Here is a 14,647-nt window from a genome sequence, read left to right as displayed (position 1 = left end):
CCATCATCTCTTTGTAGGGATAGAATAAGCCCATATCAATCGTACATCTCAAGTACTGAAAGATATTTTTTACACCAATTTAATGGCGTCGCGTTGGCACAGAGCTATTTCTTAGCTAACAAGTTCATGGTAAATGAGATGTCCGGTCTTGTGCATTGAGCTAGGTACAATAATGCGCCTATTGTACTTAACTAGGGCATTTCTGCCCCTAGCGCATCTTCGTCATCATCCTTCGTACGAAGAGGATCCTTTTCAGGATCAAGACTACGGACGATCATGGGGGTGCTTGAAGGCTTGACCTTGTCAAAATGCCTAAGCATCTATCAACACGGTGCTCAAGTTTGAAACCGATACATAATCGTGTTCTCCCATAATCCTTCATCTCAAAAATGGATTTCAAATGTTTAGCGGTTTCCCTTAACTCTTTAAGGGCTTCTAATGAAGATCATGTCCAACATGAACCGCGATAGAATCCGAAACTTGTTATGGAAACGCGTGGGCATATCCCTTCCCAATCAAGTAGTCACTTTAGGGAGCGTTTCAATCTTATTGTAAACGCGCTCCGTGGTCTAGAGCCTCTTGACTTGGGTAAATGAAGTTCACCATGAACCTTCATGTATATTCCGTATCTAGATCCCCATAGAGATACGTAGTGACCACATTTGTAAGCTGCATGTTCAGTTATTTGGAAACTACCAAACTGACAAGGTAGTGGAGTGCAATGACATCCATTACGAGAGAATATGTCTCATCGTAGTCGATTCCAGTGCGTTTGGTGAGAAGCCTTGCGCCATAAGGCGAGATTACCATATCTTTTTCTCACTACGCTTTCTAACGAAGACCCATTAGTCAACAGGTTTTATGTTAGGAGGTGTTGGCATCTCTAGCTCGAAAATCTTCCTCTTCGTTAGAGAATCCATCTTAACCTGGATCGCATCTTTCCATTTAGGCCAAATTTCTCTACGTTGGCATTCATTCATCAACGGAGCATGGTTCGATATTATCTGACTCAACAAACTCATGTGCAACAAAATGTGCAACTACATCATCAATCATGATGGAGTTTCTATCCCACGTCTCATGTACACTAGTGTAATTTTCATAGAGCTCTATATTCTCAGGAATATGTTTTGACGTTGAGGCGTCCCCCAACGATAACCATAACCTGGAAGATTCTCATGAGACGGATTTTGAGTGTCGATGATTCAAGGATTGGTTTGTGCCAATGTATCCTTCGAACCCACGGGCCTCTCATGCATCATAGTTGGGGCCATGGCCTATAACGCCAGAGTGCCACTGGAATATGTTTTGACGTTGAGGCGTCCCCCAACGATAACCATAACCTGGAAGATTCTCATGAGACGGATTTTGAGTGTCGATGATTCAAGGATTGGTTTGTGCCAATGTATCCTTCGAACCCACGAGCCTCTCATGCATCATAGTTGGGGCCATGGCCTATAACGCCAGAGTGCCACTCTCTTTGGCGTTGGCGCCATGCCTACCTCCGTGTAGGGTGGCGCTACGTCCTCTCGTAGGGACGTCCTTCCTTGCAGGCATGTTTGCAGCATATTTGTGTGATCTCGTCACTTTAATAGGGATCAAGATGAGATATAGTGGGGACAGGCCACGACAATTTCTGTCGTTCCTGCTGAACATCTGTGTTCTTATCTCCCCCTAACGACAGGAAGACTGTCTCATCAAAGTGACAACCAGCAAATCTAGCGGTAAGGATATCGCCTTGCAAGGGCATTAACTGGCGGATGATTGTTGGAGTCTCAAATCCAACTGAGTTGCCCATTAGTCTGTAAGGACCTATCATAGTGCGCTGTGGCGGTGCAATGGGCACATAAATGGCTCACTCAAATGTGCGTAAGTACAAAATACTTGTACCTAGTCACTAGCAGTAACGCAGAGGTACATTGAGTGGCGGTAGGTCGTAGACAAATTAGCATAGCTACATGCGATATTGCATCACCCCAAGCGGATATAAGGAGATTGGTGCGCATTACCAATATCCGGATTACAATCGTAGTTGTTTCCGCGAGACCATTTGGGTGTGTACATGGGAATATGATGTCCAACATCAGTCCCAATGCAATAACCATCGAGAGTATTTGTAAACTCACTAGCATAGTCAAATCCAATTGACTGAATATGATGATTTGGGGAGTGAGCCCGTTGTCATATGATATGTGCTAGGAGTGTAGCATAAGTAGCATTACAAGTGGACAATGGCACAACACGTGACCAGCGTGTTTGCGTGTCAACCAACATCATGAGATATTTAAAAGTCCGTAAGTTGGTTGAATCAGTCCACAGATTCCCCACAGATTCGATGTAAGAATAGAATGAGTATTTTCATATCCTTTGCATAGGACAGTCTCAGTCCTAATTTCCCTAAGGAACAGGCTTTGTAAAGTGAGCGAGGGGCCTTACAAGCAACCAATGAAGATTTTGGTTGGGCCTGAGCGTCTGTGGCGCTATTAGAAGCAAAATGTGTGACTACATCTCCCATCATGGCGAGGGAGCCATGGAAATTAGCATGCACGGCGTCATGGCCACTAGGAGGAACAACCATGGCGTTATGCTTATGGTTGGCACCATTTATGGCGTCATTAGATTCTTGCTTCGTTGTGCTCAAAAGGATGGATGTGTGTGTGAAGTTTTTAGTAGACGGATCATCATATCATGACTAGGATGATCGATCCTGTCGTGACAAAGCCAATATGTGTCTAAATCCAAGAGATCTTCTCTCATAACTTTTATTGGATTAATAGCTCGAATAGTGACATAGAGTCCACTAGAGAGACACATAAACTTCTCTAAGATGCGCATTTGTTCGCAATCATTAGAGGTATTGCAAATGAACTCATTTCCGTTCTCTACATGCGTTTTCGCATGAAATCCGTTGGTTACTCATAGGTGCGATTTGCCCTAGGAGCGTAGAGAGTTTTGCGATAGTAATCAAGGTGAATTTTGGCAAGGGGAACTTGGGCTATTTCATGTCCTTAAATTAATATTGATGGCCCAGCCATCGTAGTCACAAAGTAATATGCTCAGAATCAAAATTGAGTCATAATGGAAAGAATTCGAAATTTTATTCATAAGCCAACAAAGTATATCATTGTTTCTTTGATCAAAGAAAATCTAATCCAATAAACTAGTTAATGCAAAACAATGGTAGTCGTCTAACTCCTTTCGGTATTTTCAATGTAAATGTGACTAGATGAGTAGACAGATGTCGGTGGAGCAAAGCTCGCTTAAGTACCACTTATCTCAAAACCTTCCTAGACATCACACTTACATTGAGTACGCCTACTTTGAAGAAAGACTAATATCATTGGCATCTACTACGAAAGTAATATGGCAATTGCCTACATCTCTTGGAAAATAAAAAGACTTAATCAAAATCGCCAGTTTCTGGGTCTTGATCCTTGTAGTCTTCAACCCTTAGATTGAGATCGCCATCTTGATCTTCTTGTTCCATGTAATTTGCTTCCCTTGCTTCACGATATGTCTTGTATGCGTTTGCAACATTCTGGGGTACTGTACATGCTTTGGCCTAATGTTCAGTTGATCCACATCAAAAACAAACATCATTATGGTCAGGCTCCCTTGATCGAGGCGCCATTGGGGCGCGATTTGGACGACCTATGCTCTTGGTGGCGTTACCACCGAGGTCGGAGGCTCCGCCTCTCTCTCTCTTCACACGTTGACCTCCACGGTTCTGTGCACGCCTCTCTTGGCGATTTCCTTCCTCTTTAGGGCGAGAATATGGACCAGAACGTCCAGAATTGTCCCTACTCTTAGGGTTTCGCTCCTTGCGTCCTCCCTTGGGGGCGAGACTATAGTTAGACTCCGGAATAGACTTGGTTCCCATGAGTCTAGCATTATAGTTCTTCACAAGAATGTTGTCGTGCTTTTCAGCTACGTTCATGGCGCCAATGAGCTCATGAAATCTTGTGATACGTCCTGCATTTACATCAATCCGATAATTCTTTGAAATCATCAGTGCAGAGACGGGGAAGGTAGAGAGAGTCCTCTCGATCAACATCGTATCAGTTATGGCTTGGCCACAAAACTCCATCAGAGACTTGATATGAAGAGCTTCCGAGTTATAATCAAGCACAGACTTGAAATCACAAAAACGGAGGCTATGCCATCGCACTTTTAAATCAGGATGTAGGGAGTCACGAACGTTGCCAAATCGATGCTCAAGTTCTACCCATAGCTTTCTTGGGTCTTCCTCATTGAGGTATTCATTTTGGAGCGCGTCATTCATGTGCCTTGTCATGAGAATTATGGCTTTAGCTTGTTTTGCTTCAAAAGCAGTAGCTTGCTCAATGGAGAGCACGTTCTGACTAGGCTCTTTGATGGCTCCCAGAAGTCCATCAGCCTTAAGATATTGGCGCACATCTCGGACCCACCTATGGTATCCTGTGCCAGTTGTCTCTAGTGGAACGAAGTTCAACTTGTTCAGGTTACTCATCCTGAAAAACAACACAAGATTAGGGTTAGTTTCGGAGCGAAAAAAGGCTACCACGAAAAACTATTAAATTTCTGAGCGTGGTCGCTTCCAAGAAATTAGGAATTTTCTGAGCGTAGTCACTTTCAAGAAAATCCGATTCCAAGAGGGGTTTTGGATTAGATCGAAACAACGATGTATGTGGTCAATCTTTTTCTTCTCAACAAACTCTAAGTTTGGAGGACTCTACAAGCTCCAAGCTTGGAGAGAGCACGAACCCCCACAGTTCGGCTATTGGTCTCCCCTATGAAGAAGAATGGGGGGTAAGAGAATGGATGATGGAAGTCCCCGAGAAAAGAATAAAAAATTGAAAAACTTCAAAAAAACGGGAACTTTTAGAAAAGTTTACCTTGAAAAATTGCCGGAAATCTTGACCGAAAAGTTGGCCAGAAAAATGTCGCCGGAAAAGTTACTGTAGATGACTTGAAAAGTCGCTGGAAGTTGGCCGGAAAAAATTGCCCGCGGTTGTTGACCGGAGGGTTGACCGGCGTTGATTGGAGTTGACCGGATAGCTGACGTGGCACTGGTGCTGACGTGGCTGCTGACTGGGCTATGACGCTGCAGTGCTGATGTGGACGGGCTCTGGGCTGACCTGTATGGGCCGAGGGCAGCGACTGTGGGCCTCAGGCCTGCTTCTAGGCCTAGGGCTGATCTGTTGGGCTGGGCTCTGCTTCTGCCTCTTTTTTTTTTTTTCTTTTCTTTTCTGCCGGTTCGGTTGCAGTCTTTTCTGGTGGCCAGTTCAGATGTTTCCAGGCCGGTTCTGGTGATGGTTTTTCCGGTTCCCGGAATCTGGGGACGAGGTGCACCTACTGACAAAAGATGGCAGTGGAAGGTGGACGGGAAGATGGCAAACCAGGTAGGAGATCTTCGGATTCTTCTTGGGAGGCCGATTTGGTCACTTCCGGTGGCCGGTTCAGGTTGATTTTGGCCGGTTCTGGGGGCAGCGCCGCCTGTTCTGGGCTCCTGGAGGTGAGAGCTTCAAGGTGGGCGGCGGAGGTTATTGGGATTTGAAGGCTACGAATTTAGGGTTTCAAGGTTAGGGCTTCGTGCTGATAACGTGTTGTATGGAATCAGAAATTGAGAGATAATCGCTGTGTATTCTCATTGATAATAGGGGTCTCTTTATATAGAGGATTACAATGCATAGAGTTAGAAGCATACAAGGAAAGATAATATCTAGATTCTTCTAATTAAACTCTATTACCACTAGGTCAAGTAACCTAGAGTTTGAGCCAAACACAAATAGAGATATCCTTAAACATAATGTAAGTTTTTTTTTTTATTAAACAAAATAAGGCTCTTTTCAACCCTGTTTGGCCCTATTCGGAATGTCGGTCCTAATAGATCGGGCTTTTAGGGTAGGTAAGGGTTATCATATTTAAGCTCCGGCCCGACCATACCCGGCTCTAAATTTTGTTGACTTTGACTAGGCCCGGCCCGGTCCGACCCTAAGCCCTAAAATTTAGGGTAGGGCCGGCCCTAGCCCGGCTCATGATGACCCCTAGTGGGCTGTATCTCTCCAGTCCAAATACCAATGTTCAAAAAAACAAAAAACAAACGAGCAGGCAGGCAGGCAGTATGGGAGGAATAAATCTTGAATCATTTTCAACTTAGTAAACAACTATGAGACAATCTAATTTTGATATTTGAAATCTTCTCTTGATGTAGGTTTATCCTTCATGAGAATCGCTTACAAATTTACAGTACAGACTTCTGGCAAATAAAAACGAGAATTATTGCAGAAATTAAAGCACTCATCCTCACTGAAAACAACTAGCTTTCCACCAGCTATGGATCACTAAAATCGCATCCCTAAATTTGTCAGTATGTCACTCACCACCTCTTTTCTTCATCTGGTTACTTTCATTATAAGTAACTACAATGCTTACATAACATTCTCTTCCATGTTGATCTGTTTTCCTCCTTCCAAACTTTTTAGTTTGTGCATTCTCCAACCAATTCTTCACAGAAATATTTACACTTCATTAGAGGGGCCTAAAACAAACTCCAGACGCTTATCCAGATCAGTTAAATACTTGGTGGAGTTGTACTCGTCTGCATCTAAGAGCTCCTCAGAATATGTCCTCTCAAGTTTTTTAGACTTTTGCCGTTTTTTTACAAGATCCAAACTCTCTTGATCACCTTCTAAGACCTGGACAATCTGCGGTAGGTTTAAATTCAAATCAGAAGAATATTTACTACTGTATCTCTATTTGACTGTTAAGTCTTCATATTGAAACCGGAAAATCATGAATTTGATAACAGTCATTACTATATAAAAAAGAAGAATACGTGCCTGTCTCATTTGTGGTCGATTCACTGAAGACTGCTGTACACACATCGAAGCTATCGAGGCAAGACATTTCATTTGTTCCACATCATAGACATCAACAAGGCTTGGATCAGCTAGCTCTTTAATATTATTTTGCATGAGTAAAGGTTTGGCCTGTAAAATGTTCAAAACAGATTGAAATTGTCCACAATATTTCACCACTACTACTAACCACCTTCAAATAAACTAAGAAACCAGGATAATGCAGAAGACAAGACAGGCCGATGTTTCATGGAAAATGACACGCCCTTGAACTGAAAGAGTAAGCCAATCTTATCTTAGACTGAAGCATTTTCTTTTTGATCATGGCCTTTGTTCAACTTCTCTACAGTCAGATTCTTATTTACACTAAATGCATAACCTTTTACCTGCTTTTTTCTCCGACTTTTAAGTGATGTTCCGTGAAATATGGTTAAAGTGAGCATCTATCTCCTCTTTTGCATATTTCAGGAATGAGAAAAGGTTGTTTTTATGTTTGAATGACTGGAGTTGTATCATTTAGATAATGTAAATGCAAGGACTTATGTCCTTGGTGAGTGATGCAAAGGCTGTAAAATCCCTTACACCAGCAATAATGTATAGCCACACCCTATAAAAGTAATTACTGAACTTGACATAGTAATATGTTGGATTGTTTGGGAAATTAGGACAAACATACCCACATGACAAGGCTTTTATGTGAGCTATCCAAAGCTTGCCGGCCAGTGATGAGCTCTAATAATAGTACCCCGTATGCATAGACATCAGTTTTTTCATCTACTATGCCATGCATGAAGAACTCAGGGGGAAGGTAGCTGTAATGGTTGGGGGAGTGGAATTTTGTCAATATATCTTAAAAAAAAATCTTTACTAAAACAAAAAGATAAACTTTCAGATTAACTAACCCAAATGTGCCTTCAAATTTTGATACAATGTGGTGAGTCCATTGATCTGGTAGCCACTTTGCTAGCCCGAAATCAGATATCTGAACAAAGAGAAGTTTTAAAACTTTCAACTATTCAAAAAGCATCTTTTCATTCATCAGCAATAGCCACTGATAAAAGAGATTTACCTGAGGCTCAAAATCCTCTGTGAGCAATATATTAGAAGCCTTAATATCTTTGTGGATAATTCTTCTCTGGCACCCCTCATGAAGATACACAAGGCCCTTAGCCGTCCCTAAAGCTACTTTATATCTGATGCCCCAATCTAGCATCTCTCTCGGGCCTAGAAATTTGACAAAGAAGCAGAACCGATAATTGGAATGTCAGTGAAATTGGGAGGAATTTAAGATGTAAAAGATTCATAATGATATACCAACCATATAGTATAGATGCTAGGCTCCCGTGGGGAGACAAATGAAGAACAAGGTGCATCCCTCCTTCAACCCCATACCCAATCAGTTTTGCTATGTTGGGGTGGTCAACATGAACTATAACACCAAGCTCAGATAAGAAGTCTGCTGTCATTTCTTCTGGGTTACCTCTAGTTAGACGTTTAATTGCGACAATCTGCCCATCTTCCAATGTCCCCTTGTAAACTTCAGCATAGCCCCCCTCCCCAATCAAATTCTCTTTACAAAAGACAAACAGAACACGTTATCAGCCCCATAGGATGAGAACCCTTTAAAGAGAGCATATATAACCTTATTGAATATCATCAAAGTAGCTACTAGCTAAGAAAATGTAATGCAAGTTCTCTGAAGAAGTAAGAGTACAGACCATTGCCAAAGTTGTTGGTTGCAGCTTGGAGCTCTGAGAGTGAGTAATTCTTCCAGGAAGATTTGAAGCCGTATAGTTCAGGATCCAGAGGAGACCTCAGAGCGGGACTGTTGAGTGGTGGAATGAGGTCTTCTCTTATTCGTTTACTTTTCCGTCTTGTGAGTTTTGGTTTTGCTGGAATCTTCACAGGAGGGAAGGGTTGCTGTCCTCTTCTCAACATTCTGAAGAAACCACGAATGGGGCCATTATTAATTTTTCCTTCCGAGTCTGAAGTGCTTGCCTTGGGAGTTGATGCTTCAGATTCTAAGCTTCTTGAGTGGTCATCCTCAAGAACATCTCTAGGAGTACAGTCATCTATGACCGTCTCCTCCAATCTCAATGCTCTCAAATCTAACCATGACAATTTACCAACATAAGTACCACTACATATATGCACGAATACTAACAATTCCGAGCTAGAGAAGGAAACAATTCCGAGGTAGAGAGAAGGAAAAGAAATGAATTTGTTACCATGGTTTGAAAAGGTGTCGGAGAATCCAGCTCTTGATCTTCTTGTTGTACTACCTCCTGCAGGACTAGCAGCCACGGTAGTAGCAGCTGGTGCCGAGCTAGCAGCCTGTCCTTCTTGATTTTCTTTGGGGACATCGCGCGAGCCATTGCTGCCCATTCAATGCAAGCCTCTTGTCAGCAAGGAAACAGAAAATATGACAAAACCCAACACAGCCAAAGTGCCCAATAGCAAATTCAGACCTACCACGATAGTGAGTAGTACTACTAATAATCAAGAAAAATGCCAAAAACAATATATGGCATATGGCAAAATATCTCAAAATCCAAAGAATCAAACAAATGATTTGCGTCCGGTTACAGAGGCACCATTGAAACATCATCTCTTGAGCAACAAGGGAAATCAAGCAAAACAGAAAATCCAAAAGAAAGACAAAACCAAATTAAACACATGCAACAAAGAAAATCAAAATGCAGCCAAGATCAGTCGGGCATTACATAGAACATTTACATATGCATGAAAAGCCAGAGAGAATACGTACTGCTTAGAGACAAAAGCCGCAAACCCAGAAGCTATGAACTGAAGAGCAGGCACGGAGGCGATTACCATGAAGAAGTTTCAGGGTCAGATTGTAGGGCATCTTCCATAAACTTTTGTTCTCAAAGGCTGCCAAACCAAAGAGGAGGCTCCAGAAGCCAGGGAAATGACAGGCAACCAAAGAGAGGAAAACTCAAAGTAGTGGTTGGCATCATCTTGTGCTGTAAATATTCCAATATTTTTGGACAATTCAACGGATATTCATGCATGAAAATCGGGTTTCATTGTCACTTTGACACAGATGGGTAATTTTAGAATGTTCATGAACGACCTTGGCTTTCAAGCAAGCACGTATATGGTTTTCGCTTATGCAGCTTAACTGATTCCCTCGCTTTTTGTACACTATACACGTCTTTTGGGTTTCTTGATACGCGGAATTAACAAGAGAAGGTCTGGACGTTGAGGCTATCATAATATATATGCTACCAGACTAGCAATCTTAATAGTTAATTAGGTCATTATTTCTTATTTGAAATAACCTGACCAAGGCGGACTAGGTGACCACGAAATATGAACATCAAGTCATTCCATAACAATACTAGATAAAGCGACCACGTAATGCCGCGTCATATAAACATTACATAACGATAATGACACTCTAAAATTAGCTTCTTTCACTTTATCCATTACAATTATCGTCATCACAATAGTTGGTTAGTGAAAAAGACTAAAACTAGAGTGTCATAATCGTCATCCCAAAACAATAGAATCTTTCTAATTCAATCACTAGTATCAATTTTATGTGAAAATGATATTGGACTCAATTGGCCACAAGGGCATTACTAAAGGCCTTCCTTAAAGTTGTATTAGACATGGACCATGAAGCAAGTAAAATGAAGTTGTAATGTCCACATTCCTAAGTTTGGAGCTGAAGAAAGTAAAGTCTTCAACATACAACATTAATCGTGTTGTGTTACCTAGCCTCCATCCACAAGCCTTAGAGCATGTTTTGCAAACTCTATATTTTGGCTCCTTAGTATTTTGGAGAGCATGTTTTGCAAACTCTATATTTTGGCTCTTTAGTATTTTGGAGAGCATGTTTTGCAAACTCTATATTTTGGCTCCTTAGTATTTTGGAGAGTGTGTTTAACTTAAACAGCTGCACTAAACTCCTAAGTGACTATCTATTATAACTTTTAGCTATCCCGCTCCTAAATATAGAGAGAGCGAGATAAGACTCTCTATAATTTAAAACATTCATTTTGAGTTATTTTATGTAACTTTATAAGTACATTTAAACTATTTAATCTTTATTTAAAAAATAATATAAATTCAAAACTAGCTTAAATAGATAGTACTAGTGTAGACGTTTTTCTAAAATGGCTAGTCAGAATGATTTTATAGCTACTTTGGCTAAAATCTAACTCAAAAATAAAGATGCTCTTAAGAAGTTAGAAACAAGTCATTTGCCAACATTCTCGCAAATTTACTACTCATACAGTTACAGGAGTTCAAAGAATTGGTTTAGTAGAGACATATATTTAAGTGGTCTGGGGTTCGACCCTCTCCCAAGGTACCCACCTAGCAATTGCTAGAGTTTCCAGTTCCCCAAATGTTGTGGGGTCAGGCGGGGGACCTAGGGATTAGTCGGGTCAAAGACTCGGATACCCTAGTCTCAAAAAAAAAAAAAAAAAAAAAAAAGTAGAGACATATATTTAATTTACATCGAAAAACAGATGCAAGTAGTGAAACTGACGTTCACAGACTTCAATTGCCACGAAAAGTCAATGGACATTACGACTGATCAATCCTTCAAATATGACATATAGATCCTTATTATCTGGGCCAAATATCTCACCAGCTTTATGCAGAGTCTCCTGAAATGCTCCAGTTTTATATTAGATGAGTAACAGTCAAGCAACAGTCTAAATCAAGTGTTAAAGAACAACACCACACACGAAAAAGAGAGAGAGAGGTAGGGAGCATATACCTCTTTTGTTTGCTTGTGGGCATTTAGTTCCTTAACATTTGCCAGAAATGCACCAAACTGCTCATAAGACAAACGACTCCTGAGGAAAACAACAGCACAACGTGAGACTTATTAAAGCACCATATGCAAAATGACTTCTGATGGCAATAGAGGAAGAAAGATTACAAACATATGACTATACAAGAAACAAATTTGTAACTTGAAAGAACACAACAGCCAGAATCTTTGTTCTCATGCTGCTTGCATTTATTGGTATTCAAAATCAACTCAGTACTTACTACCATATCAAGTAGATACAAGAAAATGGGGGGAGCTAAAGTAAATAGTAAATAAGGGGCTTATTCCTGGCTAATGTGTTGATGTTCAAAAACTGCTGAGTCCAGTTACTTGGAAGTTGGAAATATTTGCGTACAGAATAGGGAATGGATGGATTAGGGTCGAGGCATTTGAACTATCTTTATAGTCACTAGTATTAGTGAACCTACTTCAATTGATTTGAATCTGATACAAACACCATCTAGCCATTTGGGTCTCATCTGTGTTATTAATTTGGAAGAGCACACAATTTTACATACTCAGAAACACATATTTTAGTAGTATGTAAAGTTTTCTATAAATCATTCTTTCCACCAGACTTGATGATCAAAACTGACAATGTCTTTACCTGACTTGGCGGAAAAATTCTTTCCCATCCACTCGAGTCCTTCCTGAAACAGATTAAGAAGATAATAAACGGCATTAAAACAATGCACATAGAACTACCTTAGGCAGAATCGTAAGCAAGAGCAGTTCAATGAGGGTAATTTCCATAAGGATGGTTGTTACGATATTAATCAACTCTACATCTGAAAGAGTGTTAGCTACTCTTTAGTATAGCTCAAACAGGAACCATAGTTTGCAAACTGGTTAATGGCCAAACTCTTTTAAAAATCTAGCAGAGAATCACATCCTAATTTGCATGTGATAAACTAATTAAACTATCAAAAAACTTTATCTACAAAAGGTTTCTCAAGCTAACCATGTTCAGCGCCTGGCATGGAGCCGTGATGGCTTGAGGGCACCGAAGATCTATCATCAAACATGCCTCTTGAGGTAGTAAATGACATGGAATGCCGCCTTGGGGACACCGGCTTTGATGTCCTAGTTGGGGATGTGGATGCCGAATAGATAGGAGGAGACCCCGGGGGAGTAAGCCGCGGTGTGCTGGTTTGGGATGCTAATAGGAGCCCTGGTGATATGCGAGGAGCCCTCGAGGCTGCCATTGCAACAATAAGAAACAAGAAATGCAACAAGATTAAAATAAACACAGTAAGTTGAAGGTTCAGCATAGCATTCCCTAGCACAAAAATGAGCAGTCTGGCACAATCACAACTAAGACCAGCATTCAAATTGTACCATTTGTGTCACGATCCTCAGTATATGTGCTTCCTGTTTCAGAGAATTGGCTCTGGATTGAAGATGTTTTCGAAGGTGGCAATGTGGCATCATGTTCTGAAATCATAGTGAAATTATGGTTTCATTTCACACTTAAGCATACAAATCAAACGCTTAACCATATGCAAAACGTTAAGAAGATGCCACATTTTAACATCTACCAAACAAACAAAAATCCTCTTCCACGACATCTACAAACATGGAGACTAAACAACTCCCTAATTTTCTGCATTTCGGTCACAAATCAATGGCTGAGAAATCTTGAAATGTATACATTATTAAGCCTCAGATAATCAAAATTGAAAATTATATAATTCAAGGTCAGCAGACCTGCAGGTCCAGTCTGCGATTGAGAAGATAAGCTCTCTCCGGTCTGCTCCTCCGCCTTAGCAACCACCTCCGAAGCTCCACTCTCGTCCTCCTCCTGCAGCGAACGCATAAGCGTCTTTCTGAACACCTCCAACTGCGCCAAATTACAAATACAAAACTCAGTCCAGCAAAAACGACATCGTTTTGTGAATTTCAAAATCGAGTTTACCTTGGAGACATCTCTGTTGAGCTTCCTCACAGTATTGGACAGGTAGCTCTTCTCCTTCAACAACTCCTCCTGCACTCACCACAGCCAAGTCAACAATCAGTCAACGGAAAAACCACAGAGAATAATTGGAGTGAAACCGGGCCGGGTCGGACCTTTTCCCGCTCGGCGAGGGCGAGCATGTCGGCGGTGTCGGAGAGAGAGGCGTCGAGGGACTGGACCTGGGCCTGGAGGTCGGCGACGAGGCGGTCCTTGTCGGCGAGCTGGGCGCGAAGAGCGTCGGCCTCGGACTCGAGGGAGGAGACACGTGTCGCGAGGGCAATTGAGGTGATCTTGCGGGCCACATCGAGCTGCTCGAAAGGATCGGGTGGCAGAACTTGCAGCACTTCCTCGGGAAGATCGAAGTTCCAACTGCTCGATTCCCTCGCCAGCATTTCTCTTTCTCTCTCCTCCCTCCCTCTTTTCGCTTTTTCTCAATTTCTATTTTCAGATTTTTTTTCTTTCCGTTTTTTGTTTTTTATTCAGAGAACAAGGGCGGTAGGGACATGTCCTAGAAAGGAAAGGCAGCATTTTTTTGGTTTTTGGGAATGGAGGCGGGGGAATATGTGGTGTGGGAATGGATAGCAGTGTGGGAACCGAAGCTGGTTTTCATGGTGGTGATGAGTTTGTGTGGTGATGAGAGGAAGAAGAAACCTGTGGATGTAACCAAGTAGAGGTACTACATCCAATTGAATGTACAGGGACCAAGGACCATACGATGCCTTAGATTTTGGGGCATATGGACATCACAATCTGTAATTAATTAGAGGAAGGGAAGAACAACAATTAGGGTTGGCAGTATAACGGTGTTGAATGTAATTGTTCATAACTAACTAGTGTAAGTAATTACTGTGTGGACTGAGTTAGTAGTAGACACCCATTTGCTAAGAATTGAGTTTCCAATATTTCAATTCTTGTCGGACTTTAAAATCTGATATAAATTAAATTTTTAAATGAAAGAACAGAATAAAGCATGCTCAGAGTGCTGACATTGTGTTGAAGGACCAGGGAATGTACAAGGACCAAGGACCATATGATGCCTTAGAT

At 41.5% G+C, this 14,647-nt stretch overlaps 2 protein-coding genes across 2 annotated transcripts; both read right to left on the bottom strand.

Moving 5' to 3' along the window:
- Positions 1-6,135: 6,135 nt before the first annotated feature.
- LOC112200252 (receptor-like cytosolic serine/threonine-protein kinase RBK2) lies at positions 6,136-9,981 on the bottom strand. Its single transcript, XM_024341281.2, has 9 exons — positions 9,607-9,981; positions 9,068-9,216; positions 8,558-8,947; positions 8,158-8,409; positions 7,909-8,063; positions 7,742-7,821; positions 7,516-7,651; positions 6,822-6,971; positions 6,136-6,686 (listed from the first exon to the last, which is right to left on the bottom strand). The coding sequence occupies exons 1-9, from the start codon at positions 9,672-9,674 to the stop codon at positions 6,501-6,503; spliced, it is 1,566 nt and encodes a 521-aa protein (XP_024197049.1). The 5' UTR covers positions 9,675-9,981; the 3' UTR covers positions 6,136-6,500.
- A 1,086-nt stretch (positions 9,982-11,067) lies between these two features.
- Positions 11,068-14,249, bottom strand: LOC112200253 (uncharacterized protein At4g15545). Its single transcript, XM_024341282.2, has 8 exons — positions 13,717-14,249; positions 13,565-13,633; positions 13,357-13,489; positions 12,988-13,083; positions 12,611-12,847; positions 12,257-12,299; positions 11,593-11,671; positions 11,068-11,479 (listed from the first exon to the last, which is right to left on the bottom strand). Exons 1-8 carry the CDS (start codon positions 13,993-13,995, stop codon positions 11,387-11,389), a joined length of 1,029 nt encoding a protein of 342 aa, XP_024197050.1. The 5' UTR covers positions 13,996-14,249; the 3' UTR covers positions 11,068-11,386.
- Between the last annotated feature and the right edge of the window lie 398 nt (positions 14,250-14,647).

The sequence above is a fragment of the Rosa chinensis genome, chromosome 4 (genome assembly GCF_002994745.2).
Source record: "Rosa chinensis cultivar Old Blush chromosome 4, RchiOBHm-V2, whole genome shotgun sequence".
Lineage (NCBI taxonomy): Eukaryota > Viridiplantae > Streptophyta > Magnoliopsida > Rosales > Rosaceae > Rosa > Rosa chinensis.
Note: the sequence above shows the minus strand (reverse complement) of the source record. Positions and strands in the feature narration are given on the sequence as shown.